Source organism: Emydura macquarii, unplaced genomic scaffold (genome assembly GCF_026122565.2).
Source record: "Emydura macquarii macquarii isolate MOO-44397 ecotype Brisbane River unplaced genomic scaffold, CSIRO-AGI_Emac_v2 contig_302, whole genome shotgun sequence".
Taxonomy (NCBI): Eukaryota; Metazoa; Chordata; order Testudines; family Chelidae; genus Emydura; species Emydura macquarii.
The window spans coordinates 1,499,715-1,522,570 of NW_027130439.1; the positions used below are offsets into that span (position 1 = coordinate 1,499,715).

The following is a 22,856-nucleotide window of genomic DNA, read 5'->3' on the forward strand; positions in this document are numbered from 1 at the left end:
ATCATTAACAACTGAGGTAACTTTTATTGTTCACCTCAGCTTTCATTTTTGAATACTAATCTGATTCAGCCTGGAGGCTGGTAGAGGGGCCCTATCCAATTCCTTAAGAAATCAATGAGAGATTTTCCCCCACTGTTTTTAATGGGAGATGGTTTGAGCACCCAATGGCAGGGGTCCAGATTCTACCACTCTTTTCATTGGGACTCTTTTCACAGGGTCTGGTACTATGCACTGTAGGTCATGATGGCAGAATCTGGCCCAGAGGTAGTAGTACAAGGTATTTTGAGGGCTTTGTTGACAGCAGAAGTACCCCACAATTATAAATGCCTTTGAATAAACAAATGACATTTATTACAGACCTACTCAGACAAAACATCAGTTACTTCTATATTTTATCAAAGAGATTCTATTATAGTTTTTAGAAGCCTCAGCTAGATATTAGTCATCATTAAAATGATAAAAGCTAGAGATTGAAAAGATCTATTATTCTGTTCACTCTGTCCCCCTGCCAGTGAGGTTGTTCCCTACTGTATATTGTTTGTGTGTTTTTTCAAGCCAGTTTTAAACATCTCAAGAAATTAGATTTCCACCACTTCCTTTGGGAAACTCTCCCACAGACCAGTAGGTAGTTTCCCTCTTATATTCAGCATACATTTTTCTTTTCTCAAATTCATTCCATCACACTTCATTATAAATCCCTTTGTACTACCCTAAATATTTCCCCTTCTTCCTTGAGAGTAAATCCTCCCCAAAACTCAGAGGTCATGTCTACACTACACAATTATGTAGACCTAACTTACGTCGACTTAGAGCCAACGCAATCATAAATCGCTTGCGTATGTGCACACTTGGCTCTTTGTGTTGGTGATGCGTGTCCTGACCAGGAGCACTTGTATTGATTGTATTGTCAGTGTGGGACATTCTGGGACAGCTCCTGAAAGCTGGTATCAGTTGACATACGCAACACCGTGTCTACATTGAAATGGCGTTGATCTAGTTCCATTGACAGTGAATCTACACCGCTTGGGGAGGTTGTGTTACTAAAGAGGCTTATAGAGGCACTTCTGTCAGTGGGAACCAAATTTAAGTGAAAACACTTCCACAACTAGGTCAACACAAGGCAGGTTACATCGACCTAACCATGTAGTGTAGACTAGGTCAGAATCCTACAGACATGATGAACAGAAACTTTACTCTCCTACCCTAGGTAATGGAGTGGCAGCGGATCCATTTCACAGCCCCTAAAATAGCCTCAGAGCAATGGTAGCCTCTGCAGTACTTTCATCCCCCACATATGAATGAGGTGAATGGCTAGTGGATGTGTAAATAGGCCCCGTCACCATGTGTCCTTTCTGCATCTCCCCTCACCTCCTTTGTGCACTGGGGTGCATCTGTGCAAGGAGCCTTGAGAAAGCAAAGCTCCATGGCACACACTGAGCATGGCCCCCTCTGCAGGTCTCCAAATCTATGTCTGAGGCACGCTATAGCTGCAAAGGAGGGAGAAGGATTTGTCCCTAAATGTTTATATAGTGAGATACTTGTGCACAATTATCATGCTTCCCCTCCCCACCCATATCAGTGAATTTTTTCACTAGAGAAGAAGCCAGAGGAAATTCCCCTCCTTCCCCAATTATGTTCTGTAAATAACTTCCCTCTCTCAGAACATTTCCCTCAATATATCCTTTCTTGCTAATGTATTGTGACACTTTGCCTTAGTCCATAGCTTGGAGGCCTTGGTGTGGTGCCTTCTTCCTAGGAATGTCCCAAATAAATTGCTGCCCCCAAACTGTATTTAAATCATAGTGAGAAGGCAATTGAACTGTTTCTATTGCCCACTATTCTGTAATAATAGTGGGCCCACATCCTGTTTGGGCCTTCACCCTGTGATGTTATAAATGCCTTCTAAAACAGGTCCATAATATGTTCCTGGCCTTCCACCACAGCCTGTAGAAGCTCCACTTCTCCAAGTCTGCAAACTTAATGCTCTGTTTTGGAGAGGGTGAGTGGAATGAGCCTGACAGATGGCCATTGCTTCCCTTTAAACCACCTGGCATATAACAATACCAGATGATGGCCCTGTCAACATGACCTTATGCTGCCTCCACATCTATGGTGTGACACACTCCTCAACTCGAATGCCAGGGTGGGGAAGCTGAGGCAGAGGCTTATATGGAGACCATAACAACACATTTCCTTGAGGAACATGGGGCCAGAGAGTAGTGCAAAGGACTGATTCTCCTTACAAGAGCTCAAATGTTCTATAGATTTCCCAAGATCACAGATTTCCCTAAAGGTCTCAGTACACCAGTGGCTTTGGAGGGTCAAGCCCACTTCACATTCTGCAAGAAGACAACCATTCATCTCATCTTAGAAGATAGGAGGAAACTGATTTTCAGCTTATGTTTCCTACCACCTACATGGGATTTTTTCTTGTAGTAAATATAATCCATTATTTTGATGTTTAGGATATATTCTGCCTTTAGTTACACCTGAGCAAACACAGTGCAGTCAACAATATTTCATGTGTGTAACTGAAGGCAGAAATTGTCTCTTACGGTATAAATTTGAAATAGGTTTAAATGGAGCTTTCTTTGCAACAGTCTGGTCTAATACAGGCTGCCAGCTGGTAACATTTTCCTGTGGTAGTTTTAATTTTTATTATATTTTCTATGTGATATACTGTTGTATTACAAGAGTTGCATAATATATGTGTGTATACTTATTTCTGGATGGCAGTTGATACTCCCACTGTGTTCTTTATCGCTTAGAAAGCATAGAACTTTGCAAACTGCTGTACTCTTTGAAAACTGAATAATCTGTCACCTTGCACAGGTAATTTTCTGGTTGGTGAGAGCCTGGAGATGTAGATTCTGGGCTGGAAATGTTGATGTATGGAATTTTGTCTATAAGGGAGAGTTATGTCTGTTTTACTCTGTGGAAATGCCTTAGCAGCATTTTGTATATTTTTACACCTTTGGAATTTAATCAAGAAATATATTTCATATATCTCGTTCATCCTTGAAACAAAGTCAAGAAGAGTGTCTTTTAAATGCTTAAAACTTTAGCAGCCAGATCCTCAGCTGGTGTACTTCACTTTATATCCTTTGAAGTCAATGGAGCTATGGCAATTTACAGAAGCCAAGGATCTGGACGCTATGTATCTTTATTGATAGATATTGTGTGTTTCTGTTCTACTTAAAAACCGAGTTCTTAATTTTAATCTCAATTATATGATGTATAAATCGGGAATAAATCTGCTGAGGTCAAGGGAGTTACAGCAATGTAAAATCAGTGTAAAAGTCATCAGAATTGACTTTTAGGGGTGAATCCTGCACCCCCTGAAGTCAGTGGAAGTATTTATCATTGAATTCAGTGGGTGCAGGACTAGGCCTTTAGTGTACACCTCAGTTAAGCCATGCTGGCATGTGTTCCAGGGTTAAAGTACTACCATTGTCACTATATTCCAGAGTCCAAACAATAAACTTATCATTACCTAATAAAACTAATTATGCTCCTTTTGCTCATTTGAGTTCAATAAAATATTCTTGCTGTTCTTCACAAAAGATGGAGTGACATTTTAATTTTTCCTAATCTATCCCAGTCAAACCTTAAAAGAAGGGGGTCATTCTAAAATCTGTCTGCATTAAGTAAATTACTTGTTGGTCATAATAATGAACTAGTTTGACTGAACATATTGTAATTGCAAAGGTAGTTGCACATTGATTTAGCTGCATATCTTGCTGATAAAGGCTGCTATAATGGGTAATTTTGTAGTGTAGACAAGGCTTTAGAGAAGAAGCAGGAGGTTATGCCAACCAGAATCCAGGGCAGGAAACTTTGAGGAAATATGGCTGATTTGTACTTTTCTGTTTTGTTGTTCTCAATGTGGAATAACCCAGAAGAACCCCAGCAATCAAACCTTACCCAGAAATTGATTTCTGTGTACAAACCTGAGCCTCCAATTAAGTTTGTTTCTCCTTCATTGTTCTGCAACTTGCCCTGCCACATCATCTTTTCTATAGATGTTCTTATTAAATAAAATTATCATTGGGTTGCTGATTTTTCACTGCTCGTGTTTGTTTGATTTTCCTCTTATGTTTTTCTTAATTTGTCTTTTTATTATGTTTGTTGTGGTACATTTTGTATTCAGTGTACTTTTGTTCATGCAAACTCACGTTTTAAATGAACATCATCAAGTTTCAGTTGGACTATATCAGAATACTTAGTCTAGTACTGTTTTTGAGCTATTTGCAACTGTTTGGGCCATCAGTTTATGCTGTCATCGCTTGGTGTTGTGACAGATTTTAGATCAAACAGTTGCATTGCTCCACTACTGCCATTTAAAGAAACATAGGTTTGGATCCACAATGCTACCACCCTGGAAAGTTGGAAAGTAAAAACCAAAACAAAAAAACCTATTATGCTAATCAAAAGATTTGAAGATATTCACACTCTTCAGAAAAAAACAAGGTTGAATGATTTTTGCCTTTTTTTTTTTTTTTTTTTTTAAACAAAAGAAAGCAATCTTTGGTCAGCAATCCTCTAATGACCAAGTGAAAATGAAGGTTTCTTTTCTGGGCTTGTCATGCAATTGAACTTGTGTGATTCCAGTAGGTAAATCTAGATATTAATAGACACTTGGAGGTATAAAACAGACACTATAGCATAACCAATTGTAAATCCAGATTTTGTAAATTAATCTGGATATATGGGACCCTGAGGAAATCAAATATTAAAATTTCTACATATGGAGGAATTTGTGTACTAGTTAAAGGTAAATGTCGTACCATGGAGACACCATACAGTTTTGTGACGTTACTATAGCAGAAGTAAATCTGAAATCAACATTAGGGCTGAAACACAGTGTATATCTGGAACCAATTAAACTTGAGATAAGCATTAACATATATGAAAATAATATGGTACCACAGACTGATGTGTTTGCTGACTTCACATGTCTCAGTAACAGAGCTGGGCAAGTATCACTATCTTTATTTTCATGAAAGTGTATTTGTCGCATTTCACACACTCTGAACTCCAGAATAAACTCCAGTTCTATTGCAGCATTCTTCCGGCAGATTGTCTGTTTGGGAAAGATAAGAATTGCATAGTGTACTTCAACTCCAATTGAGCAATGGCACTGCAGTCTTAGGAAGTAAGTGATAATGTCAATTGAATGTGAAATGTGAATACTGTAACACTTTTTAAAAGGGGTGAAATGCATATGGAATCAGTTTTTTAAACCATGGTTCTTCTCTGAAGAAAGTGACTTGTAAATATAGCACCTTCTTACCCCCTGTATGCACTCAGTCATGTCACTGAAACCAACAGATAAAAATAAAGTATTCCTACTTTTCACTCCTCCTAAGCCTGTAAAGCCAACACAGCTAAGGGTGAGTAAACTGAATTCTATTACTTCTTGCCCATTCTCAACAGAATTGTTAACTCTTCCAAACACTTAGTTTGTGAGTTGTCCCCTTGACTTCAGTGGGACTACTCATTTGCATATGTGTTTGCAGAGAGTGGGACCTAAATTGCAATAGCAAAGTCCAGTTCTGGCCTTAGGCCTGGTCTACACTACAGTTATGTCAACATAAGGTGCCTTGCATCGATCTAGTCATACATGTGTCTACACTTAAATATGTCTTCCATGGATGTAAGTGCCTCATTATGCCAACATAATGCCTGAATGACATTGAGCCATGGTTGATGTACTAAGGTCAACACAGCATGAGCGTAGACACTGTTACCTATGTTGACCCTAATAGTCCTCTAGCAACTGTCCCACAATAACCCAAACCGACTGCTGCAGTCACTGTTGTGAACTCCACTGCCCAGAGGTCGTGTGAACCAGAAGCTCCCTCTCCCACCTTTAAAGCCCTGTGAATGTTTTTAATTCCTTTTCCTGATTGCCTAGCTTGGCAAGCCCACCTAGCAGCTCTCCATTGGTGAGTTCAACCACCCAGTTGATCATGCTGCTGAATACATGCTCCAGACACACTCATGCCTGATGTACACAGGAGATACTGGATCTCCTGATGTGTGGAGACAAGACGCTGTGCAGGTACAGCTCTGAACAAGCTGTAGAAATGTGGACATCTGTGAGCAGAACGCTTTGGGGATGCAGAAGGAGCAGGACCAGCAGCAACACTGCATGAAAGCCACAGTGCTGCAACAGGCAAGCCAGGGACGCCAACAATTGATCCGGTGCAGAGCTGCAGACCGGCTGCTCTTACAATAAGCTGTATGCCATGTTGGTGGAGACCCCACTACCACCCCACACATCACTGCCCATACTTTTGAGGACCCCAAGTCCCAGGCTCCTGCCATGATCAGTGAGGAGGAAGATGGGGGCCAGGCAACTAGGGGGATCAGGCTGCATGGCAAGCCAGGATTTGTTTTTGACTCCAGTGCAGTCCCACCAGTCAAGCACGGGTGAACCAGAGGCAAAAAAGGAACCTTGGGTAAGGGTGTAGATAAATTTTCCGTTACATGGATGGCACCTGCAAAACAGCAGAACATTGCTTTTGACTTTTCAGTAATTTACTGATGCTAGAAGAGGCAGTGATAGCAACTCTCTTGGTTGTATCTTCTTTTCATTCTCTTCTAGAGTTAGCCAGTGGACCACGCAGAACAGTTTGTTTATGTACAGAGGAATATCGTGACAGATTTCAATGAAGCTTTTATGAAGTCCTCTGCTAAACGTTTCAATCGATGGCTGTCTTCTTTCTTCCTCCACAGCAGGACACTTTCCCACACCAGTCAGTGACAACTTCAGCAGGCACTGAAGATGGCAGACAGCAAGGAGGGCCGTGTGGGGTTGTAGGATTTTGAAAAAAGGTGCAAAAATTATGGGATACCACTGACATGATGGATGGAGACAGCTGCAAACTGGGACGTTGACCCCATATCATTATTATTGCGGGCCCATCATTGCATTGCCAAAACTTCCCAAAAGACAGTGTGCTGGCTGGTTGCAAGTTGCATAGTGGGATGCCTACCCATGTTGCGCTGCACCGTGCATCAATACAAACACTCCTGGTGAGTAGGTGCACCGCCAACACAAGGAGCCAAGTATACATGCATACAAGCATATATTAATTGTGGTGGCTTTATGCCAATGTAATTTGCATCAGCATAATTTTGTAGTGTAGACATGGCCTTAGTAACACCTCTATGATCCCAGTGATGACAAAAGGGCTGCAAAGGCATAACCCAAGGCAGAATTTAGCCTGCCCAACATTTATGATGAGTGATGATGCATGAGCCTGACTTTCAGCTTACAGCATGGGTTTGTAGTTAGGAAATATATATATATATATATATGTATATATATATATATATATATTCAAGTTCAGTAGCACTAAGTGCAATTCAATAAATATGAAACCTCCGGTGTACTTCTTAGACCAGAACCGCACGTCAAATGACTAGCATGAAGGAAATGTCAGTGACAAAACTACCATTTGAAAATCTCCAACTATCCACAAAACAGTTACAGCCTAGACTGTGGCAGGATGAATTCCCCCAAGGCAGTATTACACTTACACCATCCAACAGCCATTAGAAGGAAATTCTTTGGTTTGGTATTTTTCTACCAGATTAAAAAGGTGACCTATATAGTAAATGTGAAATGCTTCATGTCCAGTTACTAAGCTCCTGACCCAGCAGTCCCCACTGCTTTACAGGACAGCTGATTATGGCTTTCTCTACAGTAGGAAAAGGAGTGGTATTGTACAACACGCTCATTTATGCAATGTTCCCAGTATACATATAAACTGAATGATCAGTACCTCTCTCATGTTTCCAGCTGTCATTTTAAATATGTTTTTAAAAGTTTGCCAATAAAAATAGCAAGATATTCTTAGACTCCCCCCACTCGTGTTGCGGGAAGGGCGGGGAAAGAAGGGTGAGTTTCATAAAACGTGGTTTCCGAAGCACTCTGTGCTCAAGAAAACTCACGGTGTGAGACCCAAGGACGTGAACCCCCGGAACAGAACAGCCCCAAGGCAGGGAGTGGTTTGTGCGAACACAAACAGCTGAGATGAGCTGAGCTGAGCCCCCCCGCAGCCAGGACACCACGGCAGTGTCTTGCTGGCGCTCTATGTTCCCTCGGGCTGCCCCTGGTGCTGACAGGCCCCGGGCCCTGCCTGCCACTGGGCTGCAGGTGAGTTCAAGCGCCTCACGTCCGTGCCCGAGCCGGTTCAAGTGCAGGGGCGCTCGCTGTGCCCGGCAGCGTCCCGCGGGGCGAGGGCGGCCGCTAGAACACCGGACTTGCTGCGCTGCGCTGCGAGCGAGGAGGAGGCGGCTGGTTTCCGCTCGGGACTGGGCCGGTGTGGGCCGGCTGCCGCCTGTGGCAAAGCAGACACAGGCCAGGGCAGAACCAGTCACCCTGGGCCGTGCACAAGCCAACCTACTCCGCTCCCTGTCCCTGTCCCTGTAACCACCCCGCATAGCCCGGGCGGGGCCGCACCGCACCGCACCCCGTGCGCGCGAGGCGGGCCATCGCTCGGCGGGGCGGGGCGGGGCGGGGCAGCGCAGGGCGGCGCGGACTGGCTGCCCCGATCCTCCTGACCGTTGGGCGGCAGCCTGGCCACGCGTCCGCCCCGCCCCCTTTGATTCAGCAGCGAGCACGGCCCGGGCGTGGGATGCTCCCGACCGAGCCCCCCCTCCCAATCCCAGCACCGAAGGCTGTGACGCGAGTCGGTGACGTCAGACGGCGGAGTGACGCGCTTCCGGTTACTGCAGCCGGCTGCAGGGGTTGCTGCTGTCGCTGCCGCTCGCGGCGGGGGGGATCTTGGAAGCTTGGCGGCAGTGCCGGCCGGTGGGGGCGGGCTCGGGACGGGAGCCCCCCCCCAGCGGCGCCGCCCCTCCAGTCGCGCGCCGCCCTCACCGGGACCGGAGCCGCGCGTAGGTAGGTGCGGGTGCACCCGGCCGGGGGGTGGGGACTGGGGAGTCCTGGTGCCCCCTGGGCCGCGCGCCAAGGCAGGGGCCTCCCCGGGGCGGGGCGCGCGCGCTCTCCGTAGCCGGACCCTGAGGCTCCCGCCAGCGCCTGTGTCCCCCCCCCAGTCGAGTTGCAAGAGCTCACCTCGGTGGCGCCTTTTTTACCCTCGCGCGCTCCCATGGCCTGGGGCTCAGCTGCTCCTTGCGCCAGCACCGTGTGCAGCTGTGTGTACGCTTAAATCTTCAATCCGAAACAGCTGGGGGCGCCCTCTCCCCCTTTTTAATTACCCCCACCCCGCAAACCCGCACACACACCCCCTGTAACACCCAGCGGGCCCCATTCCTGGCGTGCATCACTGTTCTTCCAGTGCTTGCTATCGCCAGAGCAGAAATGGCCAGTTGCACTGGATAGTTGAGAGATGTGGGTAAATAAATGCAGCTACAGATAAAGGGGGAAATAGCAGCTAGACTCCCAGTTATTCAGCCTCCCACTAGCTGAAAGTCTGTTATATCCCTTAACAGCACTTCATTCTGTGTGTTATAAACAGACGTGTTTATCTAAAGTAGCAGGTTTTGAGAATATTAAAGCTTTCTAACACGTTAGGGAGGTACTGTTAACTGACTTTTTTCTGTGACCTCAAAAGTTATCCAAATGTACGGCTCTAGAAAGAAAATGTACTGCCTTTAAGGCCAATTTTTTAAACTGACAATATCACTTTTTGTGGAGATGTGGAAAAATGTAATATCGTCTTTCACAGTCAAGATTTCCCCAACTATTTTGCAAAAGAATACATCAAATACTGTTATTACAACAGTTGCATAAGCAAACGCAGAGGAGCAATTGAACAATGATGAATCATACAGCTTGATTTCTCCATTTTTTAGGTCTGTATTTCAAGATCCATACCTGTGAAATAGATGTAGGTAATGTTAGGTATCTGATGAAACAAAGACTTTGATCTCCATGTTTTTCTGCAATTGCAGTTGTAGGGGAAGAAAAAAATATTTTTCCTCTCTGCCAACCCTATGCCCTGATTCTGCAAATATGTTGTGCTTTGCTAAAGCATCTTGCTTTAGAAAATTACAAATCAGCATTTGAACAAAGGCTAAAATGATACTAGTACAAATTATACTAATGCTAAATAACCCTTCAGTCATAGTTCTCATAGACTTTAAGGTCAGAAGGGACCATAATGATCATCTATTCTGACCTCCTGTATGATGCAGGCCACAGAACCTCACCCACCCCCTTCTGTAATAGACTCTCAACCTATGACTGAGTTATTGAAGTCCTCAAATCATGGTTTAAAGACTTCAAGGTACAAAGAATCCACCAGCAAGTGATCTGTACCCCGTGCTGCAGAGGAAGGCGAAAAACCTTCAGGGCCTCTGCCAAATCTGCCCTCGGGGAAAATTCCTTACTGAACTCAAATATGGTTATCAGCTAAACCCTGAGTATTTGGGCAAGACTCACCAGCCAGACACCCAGGAAAGAATTCTCTGTAGTAACTCAGAACCCATCCCATCACAGGCCATTGGGCATATTTACTGCTAATAATCATTTAAGAACAAGAGAGGCAATAACTAGAGCAAATAAAGTTAGTTTGTATCCAGAGCATTCTGCTAAATAAGGAGTTATTCCCTTCCTCCCCCTGCTTGCCCCATTTTTCCCCAAGAGCAGGCTTTTTGACTTATAGTTGACACTACAACATAAAGTTGTGAGGTACAAAGATTGGTTTTAAAGGGATGCTATGTATCGTCTAAAACATCACATCTGTTTCTGTTTTTATTATTAACCTCTAAAATTACTATAATCGAAAGTTTAGAAAAATGTTCTCTAATTTGTTCTGTTTTACTTTGTGCATTTGAGGGTACTGTGTGTGCCTGGTAGTTAATTTCACTATTTTCCCTATGCAGTTGATCAAATCCTCTGTCTGCAGCATTTACACAGCAACAGGGCAAGGAAAGAGAAAAACATTTAGAAAAATTAGGTTAATGTGATTGGAAAACCGCAAAAAATGGTGAGAGACTTCCAACTAAGTATTATATGCAACTACATTTAAAAATAAATGAAAGGGTAAAACTGTTCATTGAGAGTGATAGCTTTGGGAAACCTTCAGTAAGTAGGCTGTCTAAACAGCAAAGAACTTTGTATAAAAACAAATATATGAGCCATGCTTTTAGAATTCTGTCCTGATATTCTTTCTCCTGCACATGCATTTGGGAATCATTTTGAACTCATTTTGACTCTGATGGTCACATAATTTAAATGAGTCTAGTCATAACACAGCATAGGCTGTCCCCTGGAGGGTTTAAAATAAGCCATTAAATAGGTACAGATGGCATACCACACTGAGAGCTGAAATTTTAGAAAAGTATTGAATACTACAGTTATATTTGTTACTACTTGCTCTTATGCATTAGTTGCTTGTAGAGGCACAGACCAAGGTTTAGAACTGAGAAAGCCTGTCTACAATTCTTGTTTGTTTTTTCATATTTAAAGTGATATTCATCTGATACCTCTTGTGGTATTTTTGTACTATTCAGTCTTCCGTTTCTTGCAGAAATAGCCTTGGGGGAAAAAAAAGACTTGCTTTTTATGAAATGCCTACTCTACAAATTCAAGCTGCTTTAGACAAGAGTCAGTAAAGCCATCAGAAAGCAAATGTCATCAGAAATGCCAACAGAAAATCCATCACCCGCAGAGGTTCCTGATGTGGAAGAAAATGTGAACTCAAATGACAATGAAGTCAAGAGAGGGGAGCCAGGATCAGGCAAAGCAGAGAGTGCTGGAGTTATGTCAAAGAGGCAAATGAAGAAGCTAATGAAGCAGAAACAATGGGAAGAACAAAGAGATGTACGCAGGTGTGATTTGAATTATGAATCTCCCTATGTGCTGATTCCAATCCAGTATTTAATTTTAACAGTGGTGTATGTGACCAAATTTCTAACCAATTGTACACCAAATGCTTATTTTTTAACTTGTAATTTTTTAGGCAGAAACGAAAAGAGAAACGCCAGAAAAGAAAACTGGAGCGTCAGCATCAGCTGGAGCCCAGCAACGAAGGGAGCTCCAGGAAGCGTATACGTAGGGATGTTGTTCCTAGTACACTTCGCCTCATTATAGACTGCAGTTTTGACAACTTGATGGTATTAAAGGTAAATTAAACTTTGCTACTGGAAACAAATGGATTCTCTGATACTAATATGACATGGTCTGAGAGTGGAAGAATTCATGGGCAAATGAAATAATCTGTTTGTCTTGGTTTATGAGGAATAGCTTGTATGTTAGCTTCTTAAATTGGTCAGATTTCAAAAGATTACCTTTGTACAAACTTGCCAAAAATAGCATTCATCTTTCTGGAGAACTGTTCTTGTACATTGACTTGATCCCAGAATAGAAAATAGAACCTTGTCCCTGGTATCAGCTGTTAAGTTTTGGGCCGCTCTCATGCTCCGAGAGCACTCTGCTGGGGGTACTGCAGAGGTCCTTCCTCTTCTCCCCCTCCTCCCTTTCTGTTCCAGGTATGTTTGAGACGCCTGGGAGAGTTAGTGAGAGCCCATACCATACAGCGTGTTCAGCTTTATGATGATACTCAGCTCTGTTTCAGTCACATCAGAGCTGAATGGTCTAATAGAATAAGTAATTTAGAGTCTTTATGAAATCTCAGGATAGATGAGAATGGGCTGACTTCTGGTTAATAAAGAAAAGATTGCAGTGATTTTGGTGTGTAGTGGTATGTAATAGGGAGAATTAGAAAGGGCAACCTCCGTACTCCAAGGTTGTGTTTCCACCATTAGTAAGCCAGGTGCTGTCTTAGTTTAACTATACTTCTGGCAACTGTAGCCAAAAAGGCAATTTGTTTCACCTACATCTGGCTAGAAGAGTGTGCCCTTTTCTTTTTGATGCAAGCCTTCCTACCTTCATCTATGTATTTGCTGTTTATATTACTATAACACTTAGGAGCCATAATCCATCAACCAGGACCCTATTGTACTTGGCGCTGTACAAATACAGACCACAAAGACGGTCTGTGCCATGAAGAACTTGCAGTCTGAGCAGTGCCCCAAGACTAGACCACTGTATTACACTGTGTGTGAGGCTGCATGTTGAGACACTCAAATTCAAACTAGTGTGGAATGCACTGACAGCTAGAGTGTAACACAGGGAGCATATAACACTAGTACTCAGTGACACTATTGTCTAGTAAGTTACGGGTAGAGTTCAAAGTGGTTGTCTTAATCTATTTAAAGTCCTAAATGGTTTGGGACCCAGTTCCCGAGGTACTTCTTTATGCCATACTGTCACAATTGAGAGCAGAGATGCTCCTTTGAGATACATGAGAGGGAGCTGCTGACAGGGCATTTTCCATAAAGTTTCCTTGACTCTCGATTGCACTTCCCTCCGTGGTGTATCAGAGCCCAAATTTAATGTGTTTTCTCAGGTATTTAGGGAGGCTGAAGGATTATAGGTGGAGGGGCTAGAGATTTAAGGGATTGTCTGATCGTACAGTTGGTTAGAGGGAGGCTGTTGTGGTTTGTGTGTTTTTTGTTTGTCCCTTGCTTGATAGTTTAAATGTTGTTTTTATGTAACCAAAATAAAAACACTGTATTGGTGAACTTTATAACCATGATTTGTTTGAAATTAAAAATATTCGTATAATTAACATGGGGCGTTTTGTGTGGGTGGGAAAAGGTGTTTATAGTTAAAATGTGCATGATGATAAAGGAGTCTATTCTATTCCTGGAAATAGTTACACGCATTACAATTGAGTTGTAGATGGTGTATTATTCAGTCACTTGTTGACTTATAATTACTTAGAGCAATGTGAATTGAGTCACAGTTTGCATAATAGTGGTTAAATATGTGACCTGTGAAAGATGCATGTATTTGTGTGTGTACATAATTCCCTTACAGCTGCTCATTCTCCTTTTCCCTCGAAGGGTCTGATGCTCTCCCACTCAGGAATCTATTTTGCTGGTTAAAAGCTTCCTTTTTCTCTCTCTAGCTTCTGACTGACTCTTGGTAAAGCATTTTGTGATGATCTTTCTGAAGGACTGTATAAAAACAAATTCTGTTGTATACAGGATGTCAAGAAGCTTCACAAGCAAATTCAGAGATGTTATGCAGAAAACCGTAAAGCATTACATCCTGTACAGGTATGTTACAACAAACTCTCTGTATTTGTTGAGCACTGGACATACAGAGCATGTAGAAAAGGGAGTCTTTGCCCAAAAGAGGGTATAGTATTAGTAAAAAGAAAAAATAACTTAATTTGATCATATTTCTCATTCCTGTATTAAAGGAACACTAACACTACCTTTCCGATAGTGAGCACTGTAAAAATGCCTCCATAGATGAAAAGACATGAGTATCAATATAAAGACTGCCAGATGCTAGCGTGTCTTCCAAAATACCATTTTCATGTCCTCTTTTCTTTCTGCAGCACATAAGGCAAAAAATGCTTAGTCCTTAACCCTTGTAACTGACCATTCAAAAATGTTATTAGTGCTAGATTTATCTAGAATATAATGAAAGTGAGTTTAACACTTCAGAAAAAAGGCTTGTCTGATGAGAAAGCATGTTGTGGAGACAGATCAGCATCTTGAATTTGGATATTATACATTTTTTTCCCTTTGTTTCAAGTTTTACTTGACCAGCCATGGAGGCCAATTGAAGAACAACATGAATGAAAATGACAAAGGATGGGTCAACTGGAAGGTAATGATGGCTAGTTAAGCAATTCTGTGACTCAGAAATTTCCCAGGAAAATACAATCTTAATTTTCATTTTAAAAATTGCTAGTTATTTTGACTTGTATCTTTTCCGTGTACTATATTTTATCAAGACATCAAAGTCATTGGTTTAATAGTCCCTATAGTGAAAACACCATTCATGGAGCACTAGTCATTGCTAGGTAGCTTGTCTGGTTTACTTTCTGTACTCCAGTTGAAAAGTGCCAGCAGCCACTTTGTTTTGTTTTTAAAAAGCATTGCACACGTTAGGGAGCTCATTTGTTTGCTGTTTTCCCAGTAATTGTCATATTTGGCAAGAATTTTTTTAATTTTCCATCAGCTGCTAGCAAGTCTTGGAAGAGGCTTTCATATCGGTGTGCTGCAGTCAGCATCTGGGCACTGGTGACCATCTAGTCAGATGAGATCACTTGGTCATTGAGTGACTAGTTTTGATGGATATGTCTTGGAATGGCAAGTGGTGTCATGAAAAGATCAAAGAATGTAAGGTTCTGTACGTCAAGGTATCGTGATTACAGGGCTAGCTGCACTTCTGTCCCCTTTCTGGTCTCTCTGATTGCACACCCACAGGCCTTGGGCCTTGCCTTTACTTACTTAACCCTGCACAATTCTCCCACTTTTAGACTGGGCCCTGGGCTACAGTAAACTATGTTCCAACCATATTTACCTGGCAGTTCCAACTGAGTTCTGGCATCTGTGGTTCTTCTGTTTAGGAAGCGGTATACAGTGACCAGACAGCCTTCTTAAAAGAAAAGCATCATTTGTTTTTTAACAGGAGGAACAAATCTTTGAGGAAAAAAGAGTTTTAAAATATATGGTCTACATGTATGTCTCTCTTACCTAGAGGCTCACCATCCCCAGATGACAAACCAAGTAGACCTAACTTCATCAGATATCCCCAGTGGGTGTCTGTCGGGTCTGGTTCCCCCACACAACTACTCCTTCTCTTGAGAGTGATCATTTTTAAACCCCATGATAGTTCTGTGCGTGGTCTTTTTCCAATTCTGGCATTTTCTCTTACCAACCCGCAAGTGTTTGCGGAAAAGAGGCATATCTTGAGCCATTCTTTCCTTCCTGCTTGTTTTTTTTTTTTACAGCACCTTTTAAACTTAACCAATATATTCATACAATAACTTGGTCAACAAACTGAATTAATAAATTACAGAGCAGTTCATCACGCAGATCCTCGTGACTGCTTTTTAAAAGCTGCAGCAAGCAAGGAGCAAGAGCTGAGCATGTGGTCTAGCTTCCTTTTTGATAAAAGGTCTTGAAAGTGACTTGGTGACTCCCCGTGGAAAGTCTCTAAGAGCTTGGCCTCTTCTTCTGAGAGTCCAGTGGAATTGCAGAGGACCTTAAATTTTTCACAAGCCACTGCTTCAGAGAGTTGTGCTGGGAACTGTGGGATAGGTACCTAGCAAGCAGTACACTGCTTATGGGGATATTGGACAAAACTACGTGGCATGGGATGGCCAGCCAGCATGGGCAAACTGCTCTATTTGTACTTCTGCAAGTGCTATCCTACTGCTGCTTAGCCTGGCCAAGCATTATTCAATAGCGTGTGTAACCTTTGAACTTCTTTGTATTTCAAAGGATATCCATATTACATCAGAGCATTATAATGAGCTAATGAAGAAGGAAGACCTTGTGTATCTTACATCAGACTCACCGGATGTGCTGAATGAACTAGATGAGACTAAAGCCTATGTGATTGGAGGTCTGGTGGATCACAATCACCACAAGGTAGATGGATACTATGTTCTTTAAAGCTGCTCTTCCAGCATCTAATTCAATGTTATTACTTATTACACCTGCAAATCAGCAAAAATGGATACTTCTTTAGCATATTGGTGGATTTTATGCAGTAAAATTCTGAAAAACCAAAAAGTTGTTCTGGAGGTGGTTATACATAGTGACCTTTTGCTTATTTTTTTTTTTCTAAATATATACTTTGATTTTATCTTTTATTTTAAATGTAAGCATGGATCACTATAGATTTGATCCTCTGTTATGCCCACTGAAGGCCGGATTTTCTGAAAGAAGTCTTTGGTCTCTGTGTATGCAGTTATGCACTTGCTTGTGTACACAGAATTGTCATGACTGTACACACAATGGATCTTGGACATCTTCCTTTTATAACTTGGTTTGTCAGTATGGCCTAATCAAGTAACACATTTGTGTCTGGGTTCTAGTTCCACGCCTGGACATGACATTGTACTCTGTGCAATTGGCATGTCAGTGAGAATACTACTGGGAGGTTAGAGCACTATCCAAAATGCTTTCCTTTGGATAGTGTACCGAACTACTTCCCTTTGACCTATTTAATAATTGTTCATCTGTCATTAAAAAAATAAGAGGATACATTTTGTGACTTGGCAAATGATTCTTCTCTACAAAGTAGGTTGAACCACTGTCAAAGACTGAGAGCTAAATGGGGGCTCTGTTTGCCTGCACAACGTAGTCACTGTAGTATCAATTTCTCACTGTTTCATAAGCATTAAAATAGTACTAGAATTAAAAAAAAAACAAAAAACCACAAAACTACCCTGTAGCTTCTTTAAAACAAAAAACAGTGCAGGTAAATTTGAGTTTGAATGTTTTCTAAACAAGATATAAATCTGAGTGATTTGAATTAATTCTTACTGTGTTCAACACAAGAACTACCTTAAAACAGAGTTAGTTGCACTTTGTCTTGAGTTGCAACAGTATGAAACTGCTTGCAAATCCCCTGCCTGAAAACAGTAGTTATCTTATTCCTTTTGTCTTTCTTTCACAGTGGTAGAAAGCTCATTGTATTGAACAGTCTGATCAGAAATCGTGATTTTGAGTTAACTTTTTTTGGGGGGTGTGTCTTGGCTGCAGGGGATTACTTACAAAAAAGCACTAGAACAAGGAATAGGACATGCACAACTTCCTCTTGGAAATTTTGTGAAAATGAACAGCCGGAAAGTATTGGCAGTTAATCATGGTAAGTCATGCGTTTGTAAAATAAAAACGAAAATGTTGCATAATGTGTCAGGAATATCAAATTACCATGAATCCTTATAAGTACATCAGAGCATGAAGACCTAATTATTATTTCAGTATCTTTTAGGGTCTTTTATTTTAAGAGTGGCTGGGTGCTGCCTTTTTTTTTTTTGTATGATACAGTATAAAAGTGAGATGTTTTTCCAGTTGTGCCTAAGTGATTTAGGATCTTAAGTCCCATTGAATTGTTCTATGGAAAACATGGCACTCTTGAAAATCCTACTCATGGTAGTTAAACTCCTAGCACTCCTTGAAAATGATCAAAGGATCAGAATGTTGGGATTTACCTTCATGTTTCCATTCCCTTTAAAAGATAAATGCAAAAGATGAAAAACTAGCCCTGCTTTCACAGTTTTGGTGTGCATTGGTTACATGGTGGGTAGTTGCGCAATTTATTCAACTTGCTAGTAGCGATGTTCAGTTTTCTCTCTCCGATTATTATGTGATGGCATTCAGCAAGAAACTAAAATATGTTTACTTGGTTTTTGGAGTTTGATAGGTTGAGGCATACAGCCACACTGTATCCAATCCCTTTTTTTTTTCCCAAGCCCTTAGTCTTTCAGTTTTGACACCTGGCATTTTTCAGTGATTAGTTAGATTTAAATATAAGCATATGTAACATGGTTTCTGCTCAACACTTCCTTGTTTGAATTTGGTTTTACTATTTTATGAATCTTTATTTTGCACCATTTGAATTTATTCTGTCTTGTCTTATTTTATCGAAAATGTCCAAGTTTGTTTTTATTGTTTATGTTCTGACCTTTTTCTTGCTGATAAAAATATTTATTCTCTTAAATATTATCAAATGTTGATGATGTGTGCAATGGCATATTCATCCAGTCTCAGAATTGCAAGTTGATGCACATCAGAAATTTAGCAGAGAGTCAGCTTTAACTTTGAATCTCAAGTCCCTAGTTGATGATTAAGCTTAAGTATTACCCATGTATTGGAAGCATTTCACACACACACACAGCTGTAGCTTTAAATATTATGTCACAAGGTGAAGAACAAGGTTTCACATATTATTCATTTATAACAGCAGAATATTGGCTGGGGCTATTTTAGTAGCTTTCCCTGCAACGGTCGTATACTGACCTCTAGTATCATTTTTGGGAGCTATCTTCTAGGCTTTGAGTGAGATCACAGTTCTGTTCCTGCCTCTACTGCTGATTCACTGTGTGCTTTTGGGCAAGTCATTTATCCTCTCTGACTCATTGTACCTATCTGTAAAATGTTTTTTTTAAAATGTTTATCTGTCATTGTAAAGCATTTTGAGAACAATAATTGAAAAGCACTAAATACGTAAAGTACTTTCATTAAAATCTCATGTGAATGCAACATCCTTGTTGAGGATTTTAGGTACAAAAGACGGGAAATTCAAAATGTAGGGAGCCTTTAACATTTAACTCAATCCCTTGTACATTCTGTAACCTTAATATTATATGGCCCAGTTTCAATAGAAATACTTGCATGCAAATACTTGACATGAATAAGGATGGCAGAATAGGGCCATCCCCCATTATATTATATTATATATGTGTATATATAATGTAAGGGATATTTTCATGTAACTTTTTTTACCATAAATATATATTTGCTCTTATTTCTCTATGTGCAATTGCACAGTGAAACATCTGATTGGTTCTACAAAATTTGAAATGGAAAGGTACAGTATTAGTGTCAAACAGATAAGGTGACCAGACAGGCTGGGCGCTCTTGCTACTGTCTCAGACAGAGGAGGGATAGGTCCATAATATAAACTTTTTACCTAGGGTTGTCATTCTCCCAAGAATTTTATTAAATAGCATCCCCTAGTGGTGGAAGATAGACAAGAATATTGTTAAATTTAGATTTGGGGTATAATTAGATCTCATGGAGGATTTTTAGCTTCTTCTAGCTTTCCATGCCCAATTCAATGTCTTAAACATCTGAATTGCATTTACTTGGCTTAGGAGTAAAGAGATTCTTATCTAATGGGATCTTAATTGTAAAATAAAATACTAAATACCATATCTAAAATGCCATATCAAGCATAGCCAAGAGATGACTATATGGATAAGTAACTTTGTTACCTTCAGTTAAACCCAATATCCTAAGACTAGTACTTTGTTGGAAAATGTTGTTTTAAATTTCCCTCCATTTCTGAACTAAAGCATTCTCTCTAGTTCTGGCTGCTGATAGGGAGAGTGGCCTCAATATAGGACTGTGAGCTGGGAACTGCTGGCTTGGCCACTGAGTCCCTCTTCAGCGTTGACAGAAACGTTAAGCAACTTTCCTCCATTTCCCCATCAGTAAAATGTAGATATTTACTTATTTGTTTGCAGGATCATTGTGAGGATTTAACTGCTTGTAAAACACTAAGAAGATTAAGCATATTACGCATGGAGTAATTACAAAATATTATAACAAAGCAGGTCAAATTTAGGATCTACATTAACTTGTGCTTTTATTTTAAAACACAGACACACAACTAAATCAGTACGGCAAAACTGTCGTGTTCCCATTTGACTAGTGTCAGAGTGTGGTGGGTGGGAGGAAGAGAGGATGCGGGGGGTTGTTTCGGTAATTATCTTTTCTTCACCATTCTTTAGCATAGTACAAGGAAGCAAGTACATTTTGTGCTTGGGTTGAGTGTATTTCCATGATTTTGTAAGGCTGTTCTAAATAATTTTCAAAGCATACTTATTTTGGGGGGCCAAGGGAAAGCTTATTTAAGAACTATGACTGCTGCAGCAGCACTGCATTTTCTGTTTAATCCAGAGGGGCTTTATTTATTTTGCGGCGTTGGAGGAAGAGGGAGGTCCTTGCAATAGCTGACTTAAAACACACACATTTAAAAACCTAAGAATTAGTCTCTGTTCCTGTCAAAAATTCAGTTACATCACTATTGAAGAGCTGGTGATCTCTCTTGGTTGCAGTGTTTGAGATAATCCTCTGTTACCTGGAGAAGAGAGACTGGAAGGAAGCATTTTTCAGTGTCTTGCCACAGCGGAAAGGGGCCAGTCCTCTGGGCGAAGCCAACGACTCCTCCAAATGTGAGCTGCATGAAAAAGAAGCTGATGAAGATGATAACTCGGACAGCGACTAGGCTACTGTGGAAGCGGGCAGGAATGAAAAGCGTATGCAGCACAAGGGATAGAAATGAGACATGACTTAGATGAAACCTCCTGAGAACTGAGCATTTTATTGTTCAAATGGCTACGCATAGCACCATTATTGGACAGGAGTGGTAAAGATGAATGTTATTTTTACCTTGAAAATATTTTTTTTTAAGCTTTTTATAAATTTAAATTAATGACAAATGCAGAACTTATTTTGTTATGGAAGCGAATATTTATTTTCCTTTTTAAATATTTTATTTGATACATGCAGAACGGTTTTATATTATTTTCCTGAAGCTTGTGTTGGTAGGTAATAGTTAATATGTTCAGAACTATCCCTGTTTTGCGTATTCATCCTTGATATTATATTATTCTTTCCTACCCATCTTACCCTATATTCTTTCTTAAAAGCGATGAATGTCAAGGGTTTAATGAATCTGAAAGCCCCTTCCAGCATTGCCTGTTGCAAAATGTGTATAACCACTTACCGTTAATGAGTTTTTTCCTGAGCAAAACATGATGTTATAGTCTCTGAAAACAACATTGGAAGCCATGAACTCTCCTTTGAGCCAGTCAGTTAATTTTTTCTGTCACAGCAGACCTGTCTATAGATTGAGTATCCTACTTCCCTGGCAGGGTTATGAGTATTTCTGCTTCAAAAAAGTTACTCTTCTGGCCCCTGGAACTGAAGCTCTCTGTTCTAACTTAATTTTTCAACTAGCCCTTTCAGTACTGAAGAGAGCCAAAAAGACAGCCCTGCAGGCCTCCTGTGAGGCCATTCTCCCATGCCTTTCTGCAGGTACTACCCAGAAGGGAACCAGTTGTAGTGGGGCTTTTGGGATGTGGAGAAGTGTCTACTGAGAGCAAGACTTAAGTCATCAATAGACTGCCAAAGAGCATTAGGATGATAGCAACTTGTGGTTGCTTGTGACCTGGACTGGTTTTGATCAGGTGATATAGATGTGACTGGCTCTGTATCCAGATTCAGTCCTTCCTCCACTGTTACCACTTTCAGACTGGGAGTTGAACTGAGTAAGTGTAGATGTACGTGTGGCCTATAGTTTTACAGGGTTAGCAACAAACAAATTATGATTTGACATGTTGAGTATGGTCATTTTAATGCTTTTTTAAAAATATAAATAAATTTCTAGAGCTCATTTGGCAGCCATCTGATAAACTATGGTGAAGATTCATCTGCCATAGGTCATGGACAACAGTTTGTTGCTCAACTGAAATACTGTGGTGGGTGTATTGCGTAGATATGCCAGAAAGAAATATGTTAAATTTTGTCTCTGAACCTGAAGAAACATTTGGACAAAAACATTGTTTTGTTTAATTTGAAGAGCCAAAGAAATGTACAGCATAAACAAAGCAAATCACTTGCCAGCACCAGTCTCCTCTGTTAATAAACAAATGTGTAAAACACAAAGGTGCAAAGTGTGCGTTTTACAGTTGAGATAAGGCATACTGCTGCATGTAGTATTCATTAAATCTAATCTAAGCATCTGACGTTTCAGTAAGGTTCTCTAATTCTAACACGTGTCTTGTTTTCTTCTCAGACTTGAGCACATTAAAACTAAATGCTGCAATTTATTCATGTGGAATTAATTCCACAACTCTGAAAAGTAGTTCTGCTGCATTGTTGTATTGATCAGAACTATTTTTTTGTATGGTGGAAGTTGTTCGTTTTTTACAACAGAAAATATTTTCATCTTTTCACTGATCTGTTACATATTAAACAAGAATTCAGTTTTTTAACCCAAATAAGCTCTAAAGTGAACACTTAAAAACATAATTTTGAAGTCCTCTGCAGAAAATTATCTTCATGTCTCTGTTTTAACATATAACACAGTTTAAAACAATTTTTCTTAAGTTTTCCTCTTTAGTGTTTGTTAGCCACTATCTCATTTGGCTTCTGCCTCCAATTTTTTGGTTGTCTCGTTTTATTTGCACTAACATACCATCATGTCTTGCTGTTTCAAATGTAGTGATTTGACTGTGTTTATAAAGTGCTTGTCATTACCATTTTTTAAA

General features: G+C 40.7%; 1 protein-coding gene across 3 annotated transcripts; it reads left to right on the top strand.

The window, feature by feature from the left end:
• The first annotated feature begins 8,578 nt into the window (after window positions 1–8,578).
• On the top strand, window positions 8,579–22,331 carry TRMT10A (tRNA methyltransferase 10A). Of its 3 annotated transcripts, none has more exons than XM_067553832.1 (8): window positions 8,579–8,914; window positions 11,508–11,808; window positions 11,940–12,102; window positions 14,032–14,103; window positions 14,591–14,665; window positions 16,288–16,437; window positions 17,557–17,662; window positions 20,640–22,331. In XM_067553832.1, exons 2-8 carry the CDS (start codon window positions 11,609–11,611, stop codon window positions 20,807–20,809), a joined length of 936 nt encoding a protein of 311 aa, XP_067409933.1. In that variant the 5' UTR covers window positions 8,579–8,914; window positions 11,508–11,608; the 3' UTR covers window positions 20,810–22,331. The 3 variants fall into 3 exon arrangements, with proteins under 3 accessions (XP_067409933.1, XP_067409937.1, XP_067409939.1); XM_067553836.1 differs by having other exon boundaries at window positions 8,579–8,910; XM_067553838.1 differs by lacking the exon at window positions 8,579–8,914 and having other exon boundaries at window positions 11,643–11,808; window positions 11,944–12,102.
• Window positions 22,332–22,856: the final 525 nt, after the last annotated feature.